A 23,257-nucleotide genomic window follows, 5' to 3' on the forward strand; every position below is an offset into this window, starting at 1 on the left:
AAGGATGTACTTGGTTTTTGTTTTTCTAATTAAACATAAACTCTGCTTGATTTATAATGAACTCACTGATAACCAACCTAATTGATTTCTCTTTGCCTCTAAGCCATTGTTAATACCTTGGCAAAGCTAGCTGCATGGCCACTGTTATATTGGTGTTATCTAGCACAAAAAAAGCTCTTCACCACTGTTGGCAAGCGATAAAAAGATGAAAAACAGAACCAATGCAGAAGGATTGCTTAACAAGTAGAAGTACTGCCCCTTCTCATGAGAAGGTTGCACAATGTTCAAGCTCTTCACAATCTAAACTAGACCTCTCCCTTCATCAGTGAATGTCAGCCAGTGAACAGATAACAAGAAGAATGTATGCACAGAAAACACTGAAATTCTTGAACATAAGCATTAGTAAAGCTCAGAGTTGGTTTTTTTTTTTAATTGAAAAACTTCTATGCATCCTAGCTACCTCCTAAGCTCTCTACTTCTTTTTTACATTACGTAATTCTCCATCTGCCCTTGTGATGACACTTTACACAAAATATAAAGCTGTCAATTATTTCTTTTTATACCCATTAGCTGTTATTTCCAACAATGTACACCTATTGCATGTTGCAATACACACCTAATACCCTTTACGGTCCTGTACCAGTTTTGCTCTTCCCAGGAGGTGGCTGTTATGAGAAATGCTCCTTGTGCACTGACAAAAACTTTCTGATATTTCCCCTACATAAAATGTTTTAAATTCTTGAGCTACAAACTAATGCCAAAAAGGGAGCTGATACCTTTTGTGTGTAACATTCTTCACAGACCAATCATTAACAAGCTGACCCACAGACTAAAGTAAAAGGGATTGTTAAGGTAAAAGGGATTGTTAAATCTGGAATACCTTGAAGTACCCACAGTAATGGCTGGGGAGTGGATGCTTTGTGGAAATTTGTGGGCTTGAAAATCTGGCTAAAAGAACTCGGCTCAACTTTCTTCTTATAGACAGTGTATAGATTGCATTTTCAGGCTTCTTTATGAGAAGCTTGTGAATACAATGTTTTGTAATGTTGTACTATAGCACCTCTTCTCAACACCTTTCCATCACAAATCTTTTAAAAATATTGCTGGAAATCGTTAAAGGATTCCCATTTTCTGAATTGCAAACAGGCTTATCGACCTCTGGACAGGCTGTCTTTAATATCAAATGCTATACACAAATTCTTTCTCCAGCAGAGAAAGAACATTTCAGCTAGTGATTAAGACTTCCCCCCCCCCCCCCCCAGTTTGCTATCTCTGTATTTGAAAACACCTGGACACTTAAAATGGTAGAACAGTAAAAATATTAAGATTATCCACATATTAAAAGTTATACTATTTCTGTTCACATTTTGTACTAACCTCTGAGTGTAAATTCTCTGCAGTATCAATTTTTGTAAAAATAATTGCAGGAGCTGCAGTTATTCGAACTGTGAAATCTGTTAAAATTGGAGTTAAAATTGCTCTCCTCTCCTGATGCCGCCTTATGCTTAAAAAAAAAAAAAGAAAGAAAAAAGAAAAGATTACATCACATTATAAACTGTTGAGGGGCAACAACTCATATTCTTCTTTACATCCAACATGTAGCACAAAACTGCTTCAATACCAGTTTGGCACTTGATTGCTACCTCAATAAGCATTAAATATCATCATTATAAATCATGTTAATTCCAATACTAAAGGCAGACTTCTACCTTCATTTCACAGAAGAAGTATGTCTAAATATTTGACTCTTCAACCCATCTCGAGGTAGACAAGTTTGACACTTGACATTGCTTCTTCTACTGTTTAATGAACTATACAAAATCATTTGAACAAAGATACAAACTTTATTATCAGTATTTTTCAAACATGCCTGTGGATGCCCTTCACAATAGCTGTCCTGAAGCCTGCATAATATTTGAATTCGTGCATTAAAACTTTGTGGTGAAAAAATTCTGCACACAACAACATAACTGACACAAAAATCAAAGACATGAAAAATTAAACTAGCAAACCCTATGAAACTCTAGGGCTCACACATTAAATTTATAACTATTACCTAAGATGCCCAAGTTTAAAATGCCTTGAAAATGGAGGGATGTCAGTCTTCCTCCACTGCTTCTGTCACTGGTTGCTCTTAGTTGGTACCTTTTCATCTAAATATCAACGTTTGCTTGCCAAGAATATTTGTGCCATTAAACTTGATAATTACATTTGTTTTCCAGCTGGGTGTTTATTTTTTTTTCCTTTAACCAAATACTAAGCCTAGAGGCACAACCCTGTTATAGATGGATCACTAATAGCTTATGACAACGCATTCCAAATAGCCAGAATCTTCTGGGTCGGGTCAAATAAACTATTGCCACAAAATGTCATCTGAGAGTCTCTGATCAGGGAAAAAAAAATATGTAATGAGATCAAGATGGTGCTCAGCCCCTAAAAGAGGATACAGTTCAAATTCCTGGGAGAACCGTTCCATCAAGATAGTTTTTTGATAATTCTTTTTACCTATCATAATTTACAGAAATGCTAAATACCTGCATTTCACCAAGGAGAACTCTAAAAATCATCAAAAATTTATTGGTCCAAGGTAAGTTTTCCTATGCTTACAAAATAGAAAATTATGAACCATGAAACAATGCAAGTTAAAAGTATACACTAAATTATGCAACTAACTATCACGATATAAAAGAAAACACTGAACTACACTGCCATGTAGAAGAGAATAGATCTATGTAGGACTCTTCAGATACATCTGCATGTCAGTTAGGTAACCTTGTATTACCTTTAATCTCGTCATCTCCAGTAACTGAGATGCAGCAGTTTGGACATCAGCATAAATCGTACAAGCGAGCCAGACACATGAACTATGCAATTAGACAATTAGTCCTTACAATCAGCTAGAGTTATCCATGTTAATGTCATTAAACAATGTGGTTATATGCCTGTCTGTGCAGAAATCTCTGGACTGCATGTGGAATAGGTAATTAAATCTCTTGATTAGGAATAGGTATCGATATACATAGTCTAGTAAAGGTAATGGTTCTGAAATTGATTCTGTTGAAAAACACACAATCTCAAATGCTGATGGTTTGTAGGCCAAGATTTAGGCCGAAAAGAAATTAGATAGATATCATAACTTGACTGTAATTCAGTCAAGTTCAAAAGATTCAAAATCCATAGATGACAATTTACTGCTTAGACTATTTTGATTTTGATGCTTCAAATTCTACTAACAATTTGCTTAAGTGACCTCAAAACATGTAGAAAGCATGGCGATCTATAAGGGAATATAAACTATGAGATGTGGGTAGGCCTTAAAGTTTTTAAATTTATTTAGGACAACAGGATACAGAAGTTAACAGCAGATGTTACAGAGCACAGAGCTAGTATTTACTGAGCACAAGTCTAAGAAACTTTTGCTTCAAATGACCTTCACAAACACTGCTGAGCAGGCTACACGCTACCATATAGTATGCAATATGCTTAAGAGCAAGCCATTTAGTGAGTGTAAGAAAACTACCACCTTACATTAAAAGCTTTAACATTTTGGTCAGCTGTAGCTCTGCTCGTCTGTAATGGTGGTTTTTAAAGCAAGATTAGTCTAATTAGATCCCCAAATTAGATAGCAGACCCGTTAGTGGTTAGCATATATCTCCAACTGAGAAAATGGTCTTAGATTTTGCCAGTTCTACAAATGCTTTTCTCCCTGCCACCACCTTCATTTTAAATTTAAACCAGACAGCTTTCTACCCAATTCCTATTTCCCCTTCACAATAGGATGTGAAAGAAATGCCTTTGTTTTTGAGGAAAATGAAAAAGTTAAGTAGTAGAACAATTCTATGAAAGAACACACAGCTATCCATTAGAAAACTTCCACTTGAAGGGGCATAAAACTGCTAGTAAGTATGATTTCAATATATGAAACAAAGCTATAAAAGCAAGTTATTTGTTGAACCCCAAACCCACAACTGGTTCTCTTCAATCATTGTTCAAGTTATTTTTCAGCTCATACATATTCCCATTTCTTAATTTTCAAATGTTATTCTAGTAGATACCTACTACACTGCATCTTAAAGGACTTTTTTGGTAATACAGATTGATTGCTGATTTTTTAATTTTATTTTAAAATCGTCCTTACATGGTATCCCTGTCCTGCTCTACTTACTACTTTCCACATTTCTAGTTGGTGAATTTGAAGCTCAGCCAAATCAAGTATTAGCAAAATAATTGTAAGTACAAACAGAAGGCAAACAGAGCACAGTAAATAATGAAGGGAGAGGATATGAGAAAGAGCACAAAAGGAACAAAGAAACAAATTCCACTTTGAATTATTAAGTCTTCCACACTGCACCTAAGTGCACCGTTAACTTAACACAGGTGTACGCCACATGAGCTTATGAAAAAACTTGATTGTGAAGAGCGTAATGATGGCTCTATGTCTGCAGCACATTCATTCCATGGTTCATTTATGCATCTGTTATATATTTGCCTTGGAAAAAAAAGGAAAAGCTAGTACTTTTAGAGATGTTAAAGCAGTTGATCATCTACACTTAAAAGTACAGCACATTTGAAAGACCACATGCTAACGCAAAGCAAAAAGGCAGCAAAGCATTTGGGATAAGGCCTGGAGGTGCCTTTTACTCAGTGCTGAATTTGGGCTATATCTGCACAATAACATGAACTCTGGTTATGGACCACAGATCCACATTGTAAAATCACAGGATAAAAATGGTCTCTGTCCTCAAAGGCTTACAATTTAAGTATAAGAAAAAACACACCCGCAGACAGAGACGTAAAAGGGAACAACTAACAGCACCGTAGGTAATGATATCTGTACAGTGGCAATCTGAAAGCTGTCTTATCAGTTTTTATATTACAGTATAAGAGAAACGAATTTTTTTGGAACGATTTGGAAGACGACATTGCAATAACTTTGTGAATGTTCACAGGAAATGCCTTTAAAACATATAGGTTAGCCTAGGAGCAAGGAAGAAAGTACTTCTTCAAAAAATTAAATGTGGCAGCCCTGGTAACTAGTATGATGAGATCTGATGAGCAGTGAGTGTAGATGTGTCAAAGCAAATGAAAGACGACACATAAGAGGAAATAGACAGACACAGAAGTCTAGAAGTACCTTGAAAGCAAACACATATCCAATGATTAATATGAAAAAAACGTTGTAGGAAGAAAAGAGAAAGAAATATGAAGAACAGAATTTTGTGATCGAAGCAACATTTCATTACATCAAATCAAATCATCAGTATTTGATTACATCCACTCAGAAGCATCTTGAATTTATATGAGGAGGAAGGACTGCCAAAGAGATGATGCTGCACTAATCAAGGAGGTGCGATGATGTGAGACTGGATAAGCTGTGAAAATGCACAAGAAGGACCATAACTTGGCTGCCTGATGTGGAAAAAACTAATCAAAACAAACAGAAAATACTGGGCAGTAAGAGCTAAACATAACCTAGATGTGAAACTTGGAAATGTTTGCCTTAAGTATCATTTTTTTCTTAATAATATCGTACTGATTCTAGAGTTTGAGCCTTTATATACTTAAAAAATACATAGGTCAGGGAGAAACTCACACACATTCAACACATGAATGACGATCAAGACCTCATTTATGCCATATAAGTTTACTACCTACAGAGAGGTGAATCCTCACAAAGAATTCTGCGTCTTGAAAAAGCAAAGAAACAAGTATTAGCATGGAATAGGCCACATAATCAAGTAGAGTTCTCTAGTAGTGAGGCATGCAAAACCAAAAATGTTATGTTGGTCAGCATGCTAACTTAGGACTTCTGAAAGATTTTTCTCTTGCAGGTTTCCCATGTAGTTGTATAAATCAGTTAATCCCTGATCCACAAATGTATTAGGGTATCTAAGTACTAATGACACCATCATGCCTCAGACCTCCATCTCCCAGTGGCCAGAACAGTTCACATCCTTTCAGCTCTCTGAGGTGTTGCAAAGACACATCACGAGACAGTGAAATAGCATAGCAACATTATGAGGACTATCTAATGACCAAAATTAGACAATGAACAAATGTACACCATCTAGCTGTACAGAATGACCACTGTTATATAATTATGCCTCAGTAAAGCTAATTTTCATCTTATTAAGAATGCTGTGCAACATTTATTTGCTGTGAATTAATAAAGAAAATAATGTACTCCATCTTATTGAGTAAGGCTTTGTACAGTATGAATACAAGCACGACTTCAGGTACAATAAACACAGCAACTGAAATACAGGACTGCATACAAATGTACTGCATTTTATTCCAAAAGATTCATAGGGAATGCCCTTACACTTCCCTACACATGGATCTTTGGATCATTTTTTTCTGGTCTTCCTTGTTAGAACTTGGCAAGCTGCACCTCATCTTTCCAAAAAAGCAGGAAAATGAAAACTATTCAAAGAAAAGTCTGCAGGAAACCTTTCTGAGGATCCTTGCAAAGCAAGAGTGGTATTTTGTTCAGTTTTGTACAACAGATCATTGGCTCCCTGGCGTCCTCAATGAGAGTTGCAGAGAGCTGTTCCAGATGGTGGTATGCCAAGGACAAAACTGTAATGCAGTATATTGCCACACTCAATTCATTACCACACAGAGAAGTAATGCTTTTAAGCTCAATTAATTTTTTTTTTTAAACAGAGTTTATTCAGGCTGCAGGAAGCAGAAGTTGCTGCTGGGAGCTGTAGAAGGATTGCACAGGGACGGGGGCGAGGCCTCAAGAGAGGATATATTTCTTTATTTCCTCCAGGGCTGTTGTTTTTTCCATTGAGAGGAGGGAGACGGAGGAGGAGATATGCAAGCTGAAAAAGCAGTTTTCAATCAAGAAAACTTCTTTTGGTTAAGTACTCCCAGTTCCCCACATGCTGCTTGGTAAAGGGAATAAATGTGGACAGGTTTCATTTGTACATAACCTTATTAGAACTGTCTGACTGTTTCCAGTATTCTTTTTATATATTACACCATTAGGGAGCTTTTTATAACATCTACAGTGAAGTATAAACATTTCATAACGGGAAGAGTTATGATCCCTGATCCTCAGTACAGCACAGCATTTGGATGTTCTTTTCTGAGAGAGGGCATCCACCCTACCAGAGTGCTCCAGCTCTCCTGTTCTTCCTGGGGTGACCTGTGGAGGCATAGGAGGCATCACACCAGCACTTCACAATAGCCCCTCTTGAAGTATTTTATACTGAACACCTTGAAATATTCAACACTTATTCTCAAAGCAAGACTGCCTGCTTTCCAAATTACAATGTAAAAGTTTTAAAAAAATTCAAACCCATGAGATATTAAGTACTACAAGTACGGAACTCTAGAAAAAGTGGTGGGAAAATTTGAAGGATTTACTTTCTGTGTAAAGATTGTTAAAGCATTTCGATGATAAATTATGTCAAAAGCTTTCAAACATTTGTTTGTATCATATCCATAATCTTATATTTAGAATGATTTGGTTTTCATGCAAATTTTTAAAACAAGACCAAACTTCAACCCAGTAGACCAAATTACAATATAATCTATTTCAGAATTTTCACAACTATTTAATTTATTTTAAAAAATACAGTAATGCTTTTCGAAATAGGAATGGAAAACGAATGGCTGGTATCTATGCTGAAGTTTTCTGTAAAGTAACTGTATGAAATACTTGGATATAGGTTGGATTCTATACTGCACCACATAGCACCTAAGAATTAAAAAATAAGGGAAACGGATCTCAAAAAAGAATCCTAAAACCCAGTGAACCTAATAAAAGAGAACTCTGGGTCTAAATGATAAGTAAAAACAAACAGAAATATATTAAAACCAAACAAAGAAATGAACCCTAAAATAACTCTGTAAAAATCATTCATTATGTTCCAGGTTAAACATGTCTAAGAAACTTAAAAGAATTAAAAAAGAAAACAGTATCACAAATAGGTCAGAGTACAGCTTCTGTGGTAGCTATAGGAAATCTTAAGATAAACTTCACCCTAAAAACACTAAGCACCATGTAAAACACCATGCAGCCACCCTCTTGGTGTATGCTGGAAATATCTCAGCAGATGGCAGAGTTCAATGCAGGTTCTTCCAGTTCTCAGCACACCACTTCCACAGATCATAAAATAAACCCAGATGCAGCAAAACTGACTGCCAACTAAAAAGCAAAAATGCGAACATCCTGAAAAAGAACTATGGTAAATGTGTAAAATTTTAAGCCAAAAGGACAACAAAACACTCATACCAACTTTCTCTTTAAACAAATTCAAGCTGGAATTAAAATACTGTATTGCATACCAGAAAGGAAAAGCTAATGTATTCAATTACCACTCATCTAAATTAAAACCCAAGTAGAAGATTCATTCAAAAGCAATTTCAAAACAAACATACTTATTTGTCAAATATATTCCAATAAAATTTTATTTTGGAAGTCTGCTGAGGAAAAGAAGAATGTCCAAGCAGTTATTTAAAAAAAAAAAAACCAAACAAAACAAAACAAACAAAAAAGAGAACTCCAAGAACTCAGCTGTAATAGCTGCTTCCTTAATAGCTTTTCTCTTATCTTAATAGCTTTCCAGGAATCCCACCAAATTTCCTATCCAAATCTATAACCATAAAGCTCAGACCAAAGTGTGCTGGCAATATGATTTCAGTCACCAATGGGAAAGAAAAGGAAAGCCAATTCCTCAGTGGCTGGTTTTGCTATGTTAGTGTAACTTGCAAATTGGCCAGAAGTTCTTTGGAGATTAGTGTCATCTTATCTTTCAAGAAATGCCAGTGGCTCTACGTTGTTTTGTGAGAAAAAACTTCACGGGCAACTTGCCCAAAGTCAAGGCCCAACTAGAAGGTCATACACATTTTTTCAAGGCTAAGAAATTAAAAGAAAAAATTGTCTGTGGAATTATATTAGTTAAAAAAAAAAATCATTAAAAGACAGGAAAGAACCAGGTGATTTTATAAATGAAGAACAGATACTATTACTGTGTTTAAATTTTTATCTGTTCTCCTGTCACTTCTTGTGGTATTATCATTACTTCGGTTAGATCTGCTTTTCCTGCCCTCTATTTTTCAATGATAAACTGGAATTTATTCTTGATCACGTCTTTTTCCTGCACGCACTCCTCCAGAGTGAGCTTATTTGCTCTCTTGGTCTTTCATCAATTCATCACTTATAAAGCTCAGTCTGCATGCCATCCTCACATAGCTTCTTTTGCTACAGCTTGCCTCACTTTCAGAAAAATCTCTGAGAGTCCTCTCATCTCCCCTTTTTTTGAAAATTAAACCACTAATAGTTCAATTTTTGTCTTTCCTTATGATTCTGCCTGTTTTTCTATGTCATTTTTAGGAAGTCATCCCTTCATTCAGATAGGAATCTTATCTTTGGAGACATAAAATTATGCACGCATTTCATAAAAATTGGATTGCTTTTGCATGAATTAGATATAAAGGACTTTTAAATTAAAATAAATAAATAAATCTGTGGGCAAACAGGCATCTTCTAGCAGAAAAGCATCTAAATCCACAAAATGACTTTTGAAAGCTTGCTCTTGGCCATCAGACCTTATTCCTGGCACTTTGAAAAGAGAACTCTGACTGCTACACAGTCAATAAAAATTTGGTTTTAAACCACCTGTATGAATTTTTAAGTATAAAAAAGTCTATTAAAACTAAAATAAAAATTTCAATTTTTCCACAAATTACCAATTAAAAAACCCTATTTTATATTCAAAAACTTTACAATTTAAAATATCACGCAAGTGTATGCATGCTTTATCTTTCAACCCTGTTTAACTCGAGGGTGGAGCTTTGCTTGCATGTATCATACAATATACAAGAAGGGAGACTCGGTTGAAATAACTGATTTTCAAAATTCACCTGGTTTTAGTTACAGAAGTGCAAAAACCAGTTCAGAACCAATAGGAAATGTTCTACTTTATCCTCCTCTAACTTGGAAATGTCTAAGCTGGTTTTACTCAAGCTTTGTAAAAATACAAACAAAAGTAGTTTAAAAAAAAAACACAAACAAACAAAAAAAGAAAAAACCAAACCCAAAACCTCCCAATGCTTGTAGACTGAGAAGCTGAAGTCTGAGCCCTGGAGTTATTTTTATGGACATACAGTAAGCCAGTCAGAAAAGAGCTTATAATAGAACCAAAGACACACAATAACTAGACAGTAACTACAGTGTAACAATAACAGTAATATGCATGTAAAATGTAAAATTCAAAGCTCCATGGAAATACGCTTGTAATGTAAAGCAAAACCAATACAGAATTATTTGATTCAGATATACTGCAAATGATATCTGCAGTGTTTGTGCTATGGAATTCTAGAAAAGAGTAAGTTAAAAAAAAAAAAACAACTTCCTACCTACTGGCCATGTTCCATTCAAGTGCTGGATTTTGAGAATTTCTTTCACTCTCTGTCAAAACCCCTCCTTTTCCATTTTCCTTCTCTGGTTTCAACTGATTCCAATGAGCAGTACCAATGTTTATAGATTGAAGATCTATTTGATATTGTCTGTCTTCAACTTCTGATCCAGGGTCTCGAAGTATTCCTAGATTCATTGCTCTCCTGTAATGCCAAAGGGAAAAAAATAAAAACAAAAATAATTTTAAAAAAATCAGCAACAAAGGTTAAAATCAGACCAATCAGATATTTATTAAGATACAAAATTAAGAAAATTAAATTGTCAATTTTGCCATTCTTGACTACATCTAATCATTATTTTAAGTCCAGATCTTCAGAAGTATCCAGCTACCTCTTTCCTATGGAATTCAATGGGAGATATGCAAATAAATATATTCCAAAAATTTAGCCAAATCCACCAAAGTCGATATGAGCTCAATCCATTGACTTCACTGCACTTTCAATCAGGTCCATATGAGCAGCCTTATGGGAAAGCAGGACTAACTTGTATCTACTGAACAGATAAAGGATGTCACATTCAAGTCCTCAAAAAGAACAGCTACGTATCAGTATTACAAACAAATTTATTGTGAGACAATTGTTCCACCGTTCAAACTTATCAAAGAATAAAAATTACAAAGAACGTTCCAACATGATGGAAAAATGTCCTGGTTTCGGCTAGGATAGAGTTAGTTTTCTTCCTAGGAGCTGGTATAGTGCTGTGTTTTGGATTTAGTATGAGAATAATACTGGTAACACACCAATGCTTTAGTTGTTGCTAAGTAGTGCTTACACTGGTCAAGGACCTTTCAGCTTCCCCTGCTCTGCCAGGGGCACAAGAAGCTGGGAGGGGGCACAGCCAGGACAGCTGACCCCAACTGGCCAAAGGGCTATGCCATACCATGCGACGTCATGCTCAGTATAGAAACTGGGGGGGTTGGCCGGGGGGCAGCGATCGCTGCTCGGGGACAGGCTGGGCATCGGTCAGCAGGTGGTAAGCAGTTCCATCACTTGGGGTTTTTTTTGTTTTTCCTTGGGTTTTGTTCCTCTCTCTCTCTATTTTCCTTTTCATTACAATTTATTATTATTATTTTATTTCAATTATTAAACTGTTCTTATCTCAGCCCACGAGTTTTCTTACTTGTGCTTTTCCAATTCTCTCCCCCATCCCACCAGGAGGGGGGAGCGTGAGTGGGCAGCTGCGTGGTGCTTAGTTGCCGACTGGGGTTAAACCACGACAAAATATTCAATCTTTTTAACATGGAATTTCAGTACAGTGCTTTGTTATTAAAATTCTTCTGAGAAGTGAGAGAAAAGCATTTTTGAGTGAACCACATTACTTGTGGATTCTGCTAAATTCTACTACATTAGATTTTACGAAATATTTCAATCTTGAGCTGAGCTTGGGAAACAGTCACACTCAACTTCAACAAAACATTCAAGAGTTATTGGATGAGTGGAGGCTGCTAAGAGTCCACTCGCAGTTTTACCAGTGACCAGTATCAGAGAAGTCTCCTACTACCATTTGTCTTCTGCTAATAAGCATTAGTAAATCTTCAAAAAAATTATCTTGCCCTTTCTACACTGGGAACAATATAGCTTTATGTGCACTGCTCATTTGATATTATGATAAAAATGCACAATTGAATTTATCACCGTTTTTCAAAACAAGCCAGTAAAGAGAGCAAGGGGATCTTACATTTTTTTACTTTGAATCATGTCAAATTTTGACCACATCAAATTGTAATATATTTTTATTGATTTCACACATCCAAGTTGAAGCTTAAGCTTCTTACTTGCATACACCATCCAATCTACTATTCCGTTCTAGGTTGTTGTTTTATGCCAGAGTTGTTATTTAGTATATAACTGCTGTCTCCACAGAGAACTTAGTAATTCTGCAATTTGTTTAATCATTGATGCTAACAATCTAAAAATAAATAAGGATTATAGCAGCACATCTCAATCTGTCATGCACGCACTGCATGCAATCTGTAAGTATAGATATGCAACCTCTAGGTATGCAACCTATTTCAAAGTGCAATCCTAATGCTGCCCAAATCCAAACACAGTTGAAATTGTTAGTACCACTGCCATTGTCACCAACGAAGTATGCTAGCAATTAAGAAAATTAAGTAGTTAATCCTGTTTACCCAGAGAGGCATGTGAATGGCAGGAAAGCTGTTTTGATCAAGTCATTCCTGGTGAGGCAGTGCGATGGCATTGTTCAGTAGCCCTATAACTTTCTTAAATGCTTAGCAGAAACACACCGAAAATCTGTTATGTCAGTAGTGGCATTTCAAAATTAAATGTGGCTTCTTAAAACTCAAAAATGTGTTTGTCAACTTTCCACAAAGAGAGATCTAACCACAACAACTGTGTCTTTTATTATTCTTTCTAGGCATTATTTCATCAATATGAATGCAGTTCTGGTTTTTTGTTTGGTTGGTTTTTTTTAAAAAAAAAAAAAAAACCCAACCAAAACCATGGTAGATTATTGTATGACCCTGTGTCTATTTACATACTTTGTCTAATGCAAGTAAATACTAGAATATACGTTTTGTGAAATATTACTGAAAATAAAGCACCAAATTACCTATTTTATGAAATCTGCTTAAGTATATAAAATACAGAATATGATAATCTGCATATTCACCTGCATAATTAATTGTTCTCTCCTGTACTTCACAGTAAAGAATATTTTTCGTTCGTTCTTTTATGAGCAGCTTGATAACTTGCATTAAGCTGCACCTAGCACTATATTCCTTAGGCTCGTTCAGCACAACCATGACTTTGTGAACCAAATTTCTAGAGCAAAATGTGGCTGTATGCACCAATCTGTAACTCCCCATTGTGGCAATGGCTTTCTTCCCCTCATAAATTTACTTATTTAAATATAAAACCCAATGAAATCACTCTTTAGCACACATTTTTAGGCGCAGCAAAAGACACAGACAGAGGTACTATTCAGACACAAGGTACTAGTGCATTGCATTGCTTGTATAAGATTTGTCCATTGGATCTTTTCTTATTTGATCCAGTTAATTTTGTAAAATCTCAAGGACTGGATAATGTTTGTACTGCTTTGGGATATCACAGCCTAATACTTTCACACTGATATAAAAACTGCATTTTCATTCTGTTCCTACTATTAACAATCTCCTATATATAATACAAAACTCTTCCTCTGATCCTTTAGATACACCTTTGAAATCCAAGCAAACAAATTGTGTTTCTATAGATTACCCATTTCAAGAAACACGTATTTTACACATACTTGTAAAATATGAGGATTAGTTATTAATGCCTTGATGTTTCAACTAAGCTGATTATTTCTTTCAGAAAGTACATCCTGCCAGTTTTAAACAAGGATCAAAATATAGCCTTTTCCCCCCAAAATTATATACATACAGGTATTTACATAAGCACTCATTTCTGGTTTTCCATATCAACTATTTTCCTAAGTATGCCCCCAATTTATTAGTTGTATATTTCCTAGAAGGATGAGAATAAGTTAAACCTCAGCAGAATTAGCCTAATCTTAAGCATACATGCTATGTATGAACTCTGCAGCCTTTTTGATTCTGCAGCTTTCGAAATCCTTGTAGCAAATAAAATCAGGGAAACAGAGTAAGCCAAATTCATGACTTCTCTACCCTGAGCATAAATGCTGTTTTACCAGCTGAAATGTGCTGTAGGGGTTATGATTTTAATTGCTTCCCCCTTCTGAAAACAACTTCACTATCCCGTCTAAACCTTTCGGCAGGTGGTGTAGAATACAACAGTTGGTCAATAACACCATAAGATCATAAGCAACCAAAGATGACCATAAGCATGTAACAGGAAAAACAGCTTTAATGTTTTTCTTTTTTAAATTGATTTAGTCTGGGTCAGGCTTTTTGTATGTTTATGTAAGAAACAGCTCATGTTGAACCAGTTACTACATGCTGCTGAATAGGCATAATTCTGAGACCCACCGTAAAGAAGTTAAATCTATTCACTTATAGCTCATCTGAGACCTACAAAAAGCTAAACAAGCCAGGAAAATGGCATTTAAAGACTACACATTATGTAATGATTAAGAAAGATTCACAGACTTTACACATAACAGCTAATTTTTGTTAGCACTTACTAGATCTCAGTGTGCACTGATTTCCGCTTCCAGGTACAGAGATGAAAAACCTATCTATCCAAAGTCCAATTATTAAAGGTTTTGTCTGGTGGTAAAAGATTCTTCCTATTCTAATTTAAAAAGGAAACAGACAGTAAGCTTGGATCAATATATACCCTCTACTTTATAGGGGTGAAACCAGTGGCACGTTGTTGGATCTGGATATAGATGCTATGCAAGAGAACCGCTTCCTCTTCTGCTTAAGCTTGTGGAGTCCCAGCCCAAATGTAGTCTGAAAGCCCATCACCTATGAATGAGACGTGACTGAACTAGTACAGAAATCACAGCAATATTTATCACTGACCTAATGCTCCTTAACTGCCTTTTTCCCAGTTCAATTCAATAAAGTTTCCTAACTTATTCTCCTCAACAAGGCCACCGAATGTGTTACACCAAACAGGGGGAATTGAAACAACTGTTTCTTAGGGAAGCAATGGACCACAGCTCCATTTGGAGTGAGATGCTATAGATGTTAAGAAGGGCACAGAACAAAAATGTGGTAAACCTAGAGCATCTATGATAACAATATTGGCCTTTGAAAATGCTGAGCTTCTATCCGTAAAACCCTAGACAGGAATCAGCTTTCCAAAGAAAGGCAACTATTTTTTTCTTTTTTTATTTTTTTTTTTAAATTTTTTTTTTTTTAATTGTAGCAAGTAGATGCCTCTGGCACAGGCAAAGAAGCTAACGCTTGAGTCACTGGGAAAGAAACAGAACTTCTTCAACATCACAGAACATATGTAGACATGATCTTAGAACAGGAATAAAAGAAATCCTGTAGCATTACAGTTCATGATGGAAGATTTGAATTTGCCTAAGTCTGGAGAAATTAAAAACATATATTTGTGAGGAAGACCAAAAGAAGAATGAGAAGTTAAGGAGAAAAAAAGGAGGGCACAGGAGTGGGCAGGAGGGAGAAGAAAGATGGGATCAGGGCACTAATACTGAAATTAAAGAAAAGCAGGAGGTAAGAAAATTCTATTATTGCAAGAAGAGAGGAGGAGACACCCTTAGGCAAGAAGGGAAGGTCCTGACAAATTTCTAAAATTCTGTACACGATCCTGGGTATACATTCTGCCATACTGAGTGAGCTCCATATCTTCCCCAAAGGGTAACCTCAGCTTTGCTTCCCCACCCTGCCATTTGTCCATAGGGACACTTATTTAGGGTTTAATAAATCTAGTGGTTTATGACTGCTGGGATGTTGGAAACAGTTTATTTTAGTCTGGGTCAGTAGAGCATGCTCTCAAATGCTGTAAGCAGTAAACTCCAATTCTCACCGTTTCTGCCTCTTTTCCCCAGGAATTATGCCACATATGACTGGCTTTGTTGGTAGCTGCTCCTTCTCCCCTCTCCATCTCAGCCTCAGAAGAACTCAGCTACTGCCCCATCTCCACACTTGCTGGCAGCATACTCTGGATTGGATACCAGCAAATTTTTATTAAATACAAATATAAACTGAGTACAGTAAGGCTCCTTTGTTTAGTGCTTTACTGATTAGCAAGTGATACTATTTTGTTCATATATCTATACTCACGTCACTTTTCATTTTAACGTTACATTTGATCTTTACAGGAATCTGTTTAACAATTAAAACTACATTCCCCCTGATTAGCTCTTGTGCTCTGCTCTGTACAGCCAGATACATCAGCATTATTGACACTACATGGCAGGTGTCCTCTAAGTCAAAGTGGTTAGGGTACCTGGGTTCATCTTCAGATGTTGAAGACTCTTATAAAAAGAAAACATCAGTGCTAGCTCCATGAGCAAAATAAAAATGACTGACCACTTCTAAACATTTACATAGTGGACAAATACATCACATTACTAACTCAAAGAAAGAAGTTAATTGAATTCTAACTGAATACGTTTTGTAGTCATCAGTGGTCATACTTCTAACTCTATAATGATTTGCAGTGTTTATAGCTTTTGTGAATAGACACAAATCAACTTAGAGGTAGATTACTTGTGCAATTAGTATGCTGGAAAAAAAGACAAGCAGTGACCGAAACATACAAAAATTTCTTTTGATTGTGCTAGACTTCTTCAAACAATTGTTGTAGTGAAGCAAAAGTACACGTATAGCAGGTAATTTTCCTCTATTTTAAACTAATGTTGGATAAATGTCTGACTTGTGTATCTTGGACACTGGTTCCTTTTTCGTTCTGTGTACCTACAGATGAGTATCATGGTGAAGAGAAGAATTGGTATAAGTGTAAAAAAGCTAAAGACGAGGATGAGACACCAAGTAGCTATAAAGATCTTTAGGTAACACAAGGATAAGCATATTGGAGAAATTATGGAACTTGGTATTTTCCAGTCATCAAAAAAAAGAAAAAAAAAAAAAGGTGATTCAACTACGGATTAGTGTGCGCCAAGACATCATTCAAACTATGAGTGTCAAAGTGCCTGGTGGAAAAAACCCAGAACACAATTGGACATACAGAACAAATCATCTACACTTACAATCATCCAGAACAGATCATCAAATAAAAGAGTGTTAAGATTTAGTTGCATGTCATTACATGTCTTTTAGTCTCCTCAGTGTCAGAGTCTGGAATACATAAGGACACGTTAGAAACACGTTTAGAAAATTCAGCCGTGAAAAGAAGTTTGATCTACTGCTATTTCAAGACAATCTAAGCTTCCAGACACTTCAAGCACAGCACAGAATCTACTACTACGAAGATCTCCGTTCCTGGCAAACAGAGAATGACATTAAGAGAAGGTATTCAAGATCTTCAGCAAAGCCATCACACTACTCTACCAACAACTGTTTCTCTTAAATCTCTCCAAGCTAGGTATTAAACAGTCACATTTGAAACAAATGTAGATTGGACAGATAGAAACACAGACTTATCCCCTCCCTCTGCTTCTAGACTTTCCCAGTTGTGCAGCAATAACTCTTCTACAGAAAATAATGATAGCAATAATCAAACTACTTAACTTTTTCCAAAAAATTTTACCAAAATATGCTATTCTCTTTTTACGAATACTTTTCAGTACAGATTTTCCTTGCCAAGCTGAAGTAGACAGGTCTTCCCTTACAATTACTCTGTAAGCTTTTTCTTAAAAATAGACAACACAGACAAAAATCTCAGTTCTTAAACAACTGCTCAGAGATGAAAGACTGTAAAATTACAATGACTTTTCTTTTGGCTAACTACTTTGTGTCCTTTACTTGACCAGTTTCATCAACTGCAACTGTTGAGCCATACAGATACTTACTTTCATCCAAAACCATTTTAAAAAGGACTGAGCTATCATAATGCAAGAGAAAAGAGATTTTGCTTTTGAACATAAAGAAGAAGAAATCTGGAGAACTGAATTCAATGGTTTGTGCCTATTTTGCATGTGTGGCTGATACCCTCTCAAAAGGAATAGAAGATGCTGTGTTGGCTAGAGCTTGAGGTGACAAACCTAACTGGACGCATGGACACGTAGAAGAGCTGAGTCTGCCAGGTCTTCATACGTTGTGCACAAGAAGGTTTGGGACTAGGGAGACTGCTTGGGCAGGTCTCCTGCGGGCCTGCAGGACACGTTTCCCTCTCTGCAAGGCTAGAACACGCCAAAGGAAAATAGGAGCGGCAGATTTCATTCCTATTCTCTCTAAACTCGCTTATTATGTGACGCTAAGCAACAAAATTAACCTCTTCAACAGTTTACTCATATATATTGTGGATATAATGCCAAAATGATGTTGTGAATATAATTAATTAATTGCATAGAAAACATTTTGCGATCATCTGATATACAGTGCTATAAGAATGCAAATATATAAAAATACGTATAAAAATTAACTACTGCAATTTTTTATCGAGATACTATTTATGTAACTACCTAAATATTTTTATTTTGAAACCCAATAGCTATATATTCAGAGGAAAAAATAACAACACCCCCTCACACCCATTAATTACAGTGGTGGTGCCAGGTGAGTGCTACTATAATTCCATTTGCTATCCATTTAGGAAGGTCAGATTTTAGTGAACTGGACCACACCAAGGTCAGGATTGGTAGCAGTGCATTGATCACATAAAAGCTACTAAACACATGAAAGGAATTACAGTAGATCACACATCAAACATTTGGGTCCTGTGCTTCCTTCCTCTAGTCCTACGGGCAGGAAATGCTCTACATATCCTGTGAGGTGACCAGATATTTAAAAGTAGCCCCTTGTTCCAAAGGCTCTGGTACAGTAATTGCCTGCAAAGAAGCTGAAGAACTTCTGCAGTGCAGTTGTCTTCTAGAGTTGTATCTACCTGGAACACAGTATGAATGATCCTATGACGATAAGGTACGCTATGGTAAACTATAAAGTAATTTCAGTCTCTCAAAAAAAAGCATAAAATGAAACAAAGCTGAAGTTTGCAGCTGTGCATTTAGATGTCATCTGTTTAATTACCTTTGTAATTTTATTGTTTAAATTCCTTAGCAAAAAATAACAGCATGAGCAAGTCTGAACTTTTAAAGATCAGTTTTTCATTTTTATACTGTTTAATGTTTAGACAGTTTGAGGAATCTCGTTATAGTTTTGAAGTATTCAAAATTCAGGGAGCATAGTATAAATATACAGTTGACAGAATGTATAAATGATAAGTATGCACAATTCCAAAGGAAGGTCTGTATAGTATTTTTGGATGCCAAATGCTTCTAGAAAAAACAAGTGGAATAGAGTTTCTCTAAACAGAGTCAGTAAGGAGAGAGCTTGAAGAGTTTAAGTGGATGGAGTGGAAGTCTGGGGTAGGGGTTAGCAAAAAAACCAAAACACAATATAACCCAAAGACTTTTATGCTTTTGTTTCATGGTAGAAATAATTTTATCTCAAAACTTAATGCTGTTTGACAGTAAAAGGATCTTTAATTTTGATTTTTCAAATATTTCATGTGTACGTGGTTTACCACATAGCTAAGGTGAATAATCTTGTGATTTTCCCATTGCTTTCATCCTGTATTTTACTTTGTTTTAGTTGATTCACCTAGTTTAGTGGTACAATACCTCAGTCTTTTCAGATGTTCTATAAATTCACCTGGAAATACTGAGGTTGAGTTTCACTGAACACAGTCTTCATACTTGATGCATGGAATTTCTGTAAATGGTGCGGTACAACCCAGTACAATGGTACAAGCTAGAAGACATACTGTCCACAGTGTGTTTGATAAGCTGACATGGGACAGAATTTGTTTTTGCTGTTGTGTCAGTATATTGAACTCATACCTGGACACCAATCAAATTCTATACAAAGTAGTACAGAATGTTAGAAATAAATAAATACCAGTTTTTCATTTATATTAAACAATGTGTACTAACGCATATTTTCAGCACATGTATATTGTAATAGATGATGTTTATAGCATAGATAATACAGCAAGAAACCACTCTAAAACATGAATATTTACCTTTCCAAGTCAATTCACATTTATCTTTGTCACTGATTAAATTAGTTTCTCAAGATGCCACTTTTGTTTTCTTTTTCTTTTTGCAGAATCATTATATTCATAATGGCAAGCTGGAACTATTTTTAAAATACTGTATATGATATTGTAAAATCTGCCAATAACAAAGTCTTAAAAATTACCTCCTTTAATTTTTCTTTTCTGAAGTCCTTCCACTGCTTTTTCCACTTAAATATCACTGTCAAACTGTCCTGGTAGAAAACTCACTCCATATTCATTATGAAATATATTACCTTTCATGTTAAAACCAGTATTTTGTCTTCTTTAAAACCCCATTGAACTATTGTTAATGGCACTTCTGAATTCAATATGAATCTATGCCTAACAAGATCTATTGAAGGGGAGTTTACTTCTAAATACACTTTTGAAGAGGGGGGAAAAAAAGGAAAGAAAAAAGATGCAAACAAATTTCTTAATTTATTCTCAGTGATTCTTAGGACTGCAAAAGGCAGAAATTATTCATAATAATATTGAAATAAGAGATATATTGAATAATATATATTTCACATTTCCCAAGAGAATTAAAATTTATCTTGTGAATACTGAAAGAAAATAAAAGATTATGATCTGAATAGAGAGGCAGTATAGTTTCAAGCTTCTTCTAATCAGGTGTAGAAGAAACCAGAGACATCTATACAAATCTGATCATCCCAGATTAATCATTCCCTGCAAAACACAAAGAATGGCACCTTTCATACACATTATGAGCTGTATGGGAGTACTTGAATCTTTACTTTTTTTGTGTGTTTTAAGGCTATAATGATATGGTTAAGGCATGCTACTTTTTTACTGAATATTCTCTTATATGACTTGAACTTATCTACTGTATGCCTTTGGATTGCATTAGAAAATTGGGAATTCAGCAGAAATGCAGGGATTCACTTTATTCAAAATAGTTTTAGACACAAACATTATTGGAGGATAGTAAAATAGGCTCAACCAGACCTCCCGTAGCTCACAGGTTATGAAACTGTAGCCAGTTAGCCACTGCTAGTCTGTTGAAACCAGACTGGTTCCTGCTTCTCTGTTATGAAATGCAATAAATACATGTTGTATGATCCTAAAATTGAGATTTATCTAGATCTACTAGCATCAAAAAGTAAGATTCAAGTTGCCTCAGGAATGTACCAAGACAGGCTGGATGGAAAGATGGCCTTTTAATCCTCAACACTGGGGCAAGCTAAGACTGTTGAAATGATCCTTTTGCAGTGGAACGTGGAATATTAAGAGATGTCAAGACAACTTTAGAAAAGGAAGTAAAAATCACCTAAACAAAGTAAAAAGCAAGTGACTGTTTGATTACCCAATTGAGAAGCTTATAAATTTCCTGCTGAAAACACGATTAGCCTACTTGAGAAATCCAGATTTGCCTGAATGTTGAATTTTTTTCATGACAAAACAGTATTTTTACAGACATTCATTCTTTTCCCACTTTCCTCCTAATTTAGGTTGCAAATCAACTGGTTTCTCAAGATATGAATGCATATGTGAATGCCAATTTTGACAATTGCCACAGTCTCCTCTTCGGACATGATGCATATCTGCATAATAATTGCATCTACTGTATTGTATTTTCAGGCAAGAAATTTGGTGTATTCCCACTCTTCCCAGTCCTTCCTCTTTTTTAAAGATATTATACCTTCCTAAAATTAATTTTCCTGAAAGTGCATCTTGAATATTTGTACCTGTAAGTCTGAACTTTTCCATTCGTAATTTAAATTCCATTTTACTTCTTTTCTTCAGCTATGTCCTATATGATGAATTAAGTCCTGAGTTCAGAGAGTTCAATGAGAAATCATCAGTGCCCATGAAATATCAAGGTTCTACCACTTTTAGTTTCCTGAGAGAATTACAGCTTTGGGTTCACATGCCTGTGGGCAGAAACTCTTGCTACACAGACAGAAGCTAACCAACAGGTGAGACCTCAGTTATGTAGAAAATTATTCTTCCACTTCCATTTTTAGTTCTTTCTAGAGGAAATCTAGTATCAACTACATGCTAATAAGTGTTTCCAGTTCGCTTAGTGTAAAGGCAGGCATGCTCATTTTAATTCTTAAAGGAATGAAGAGCTGAAAGGCAATTATTCCAACGGGTTTTTCTCCTGTCTTCTTTTTATAAAATATTAGGACTTGAACAATCAAGGTGGCATTATCAAAACACAGGACAAAATGCAATTTATCTGGTAAGTTTTCTCCTTTCTTTGCTTCGAGAACTCTTCTTGAACATAACAAAGTATGGAGTGCCCTCAAACTGCCTTGTCTTGCATTATTCCTTATTGGATTTGTATAGGTTTCTTGTCAACTGCTTGAGAACCAGATAAAGCATAGTTGCAAAACCTTCCAGCTTTCCTAAGATCTGTTATAGGGTTTTCTTCCCTCTCAGAAAAAGCTTTTGAACATCCATCTCTTGCATCATGAAAGTAAAATATCCTCCTGAAGAAACCACTTCCCCACCAGCATTTTCTAGTTTGTTCTGGCTTTGCAGGAGGATTGAAGCAGAGGCAAGAAGTGCTCCACTACAGCATACTTGTGGATTGTGGAGATTACGATATACCTTTTCACAGTATTTCACCAGTTCTTTTAGGGACTTAAGGTAAAGCTTTTACGTATGTTATTACTAGAGGCCTCATCTCCTCTTTACAATATCATTTCTATTCTTTCTCCAAGTATGACTAACAGAATCACACCTAAAAGTCAAGCACATTCTCCTTGACTTACAACCATTAGAGAAAGTTTTCAAGAACTAACACCTTTGACAAAGGGTGTAAACTTCCACAGAGAAATCTAGAAAGGTTTTCTAAAGGAAACAAGAGACTGAAGCTATTGAGAAGTATTTTGCACATCACTGAAAGGACTAATTTTTTTCCAAACATCTTTAATTAATTTAGTGAAACATCCAGAAGATGTGGAAGGATGCAGCAAAACTTCAAGAGAGATCTGCTTGAAAGGTCAGTTTACAAACGAAATTCTGATACATAGATTTTTGCCTTAAAATCTGTAACAAAGCTACGACTATAAGCCACACATTTTGAGCCTCATTCTTATAGTCAATTTTAAACCCACTTATTCCTCCATGTTATTAAATACAATTACTGCAACTTAAAATTAAAAATAGTTATTGTAGCTTTTTGTTTCTTCTATGATGAAAAATAAATTGGTAGCTTTTGTTTTAAAAGCATACTACTGCTAAATCTTAAACTGTGATACCAATATATTGAACT

General features: G+C 35.6%; 1 protein-coding gene across 9 annotated transcripts in view; it reads right to left on the minus strand.

The window, feature by feature from the left end:
- The window catches only part of VPS13B (vacuolar protein sorting 13 homolog B), a 489,796-nt gene that overhangs the window by 160,836 nt on the left and 305,703 nt on the right, over positions 1-23,257 (minus strand). For all 9 annotated transcript variants that reach the window (XM_072852126.1, XM_072852122.1, XM_072852127.1 and 6 more), the window contains 2 exons: positions 10,372-10,575; positions 1,378-1,504 (listed from right to left, as the gene is read on the minus strand). In XM_072852126.1, coding sequence (XP_072708227.1) covers positions 1,378-1,504; positions 10,372-10,575 — 331 coding nt within the window. The remainder of the gene's footprint in view (positions 1-1,377; positions 1,505-10,371; positions 10,576-23,257) is intronic.

The sequence above is a fragment of the Ciconia boyciana genome, chromosome 2, assembly GCF_034638445.1.
Source record: "Ciconia boyciana chromosome 2, ASM3463844v1, whole genome shotgun sequence".
In the NCBI taxonomy this organism is placed as follows: Eukaryota; Metazoa; Chordata; class Aves; order Ciconiiformes; family Ciconiidae; genus Ciconia; species Ciconia boyciana.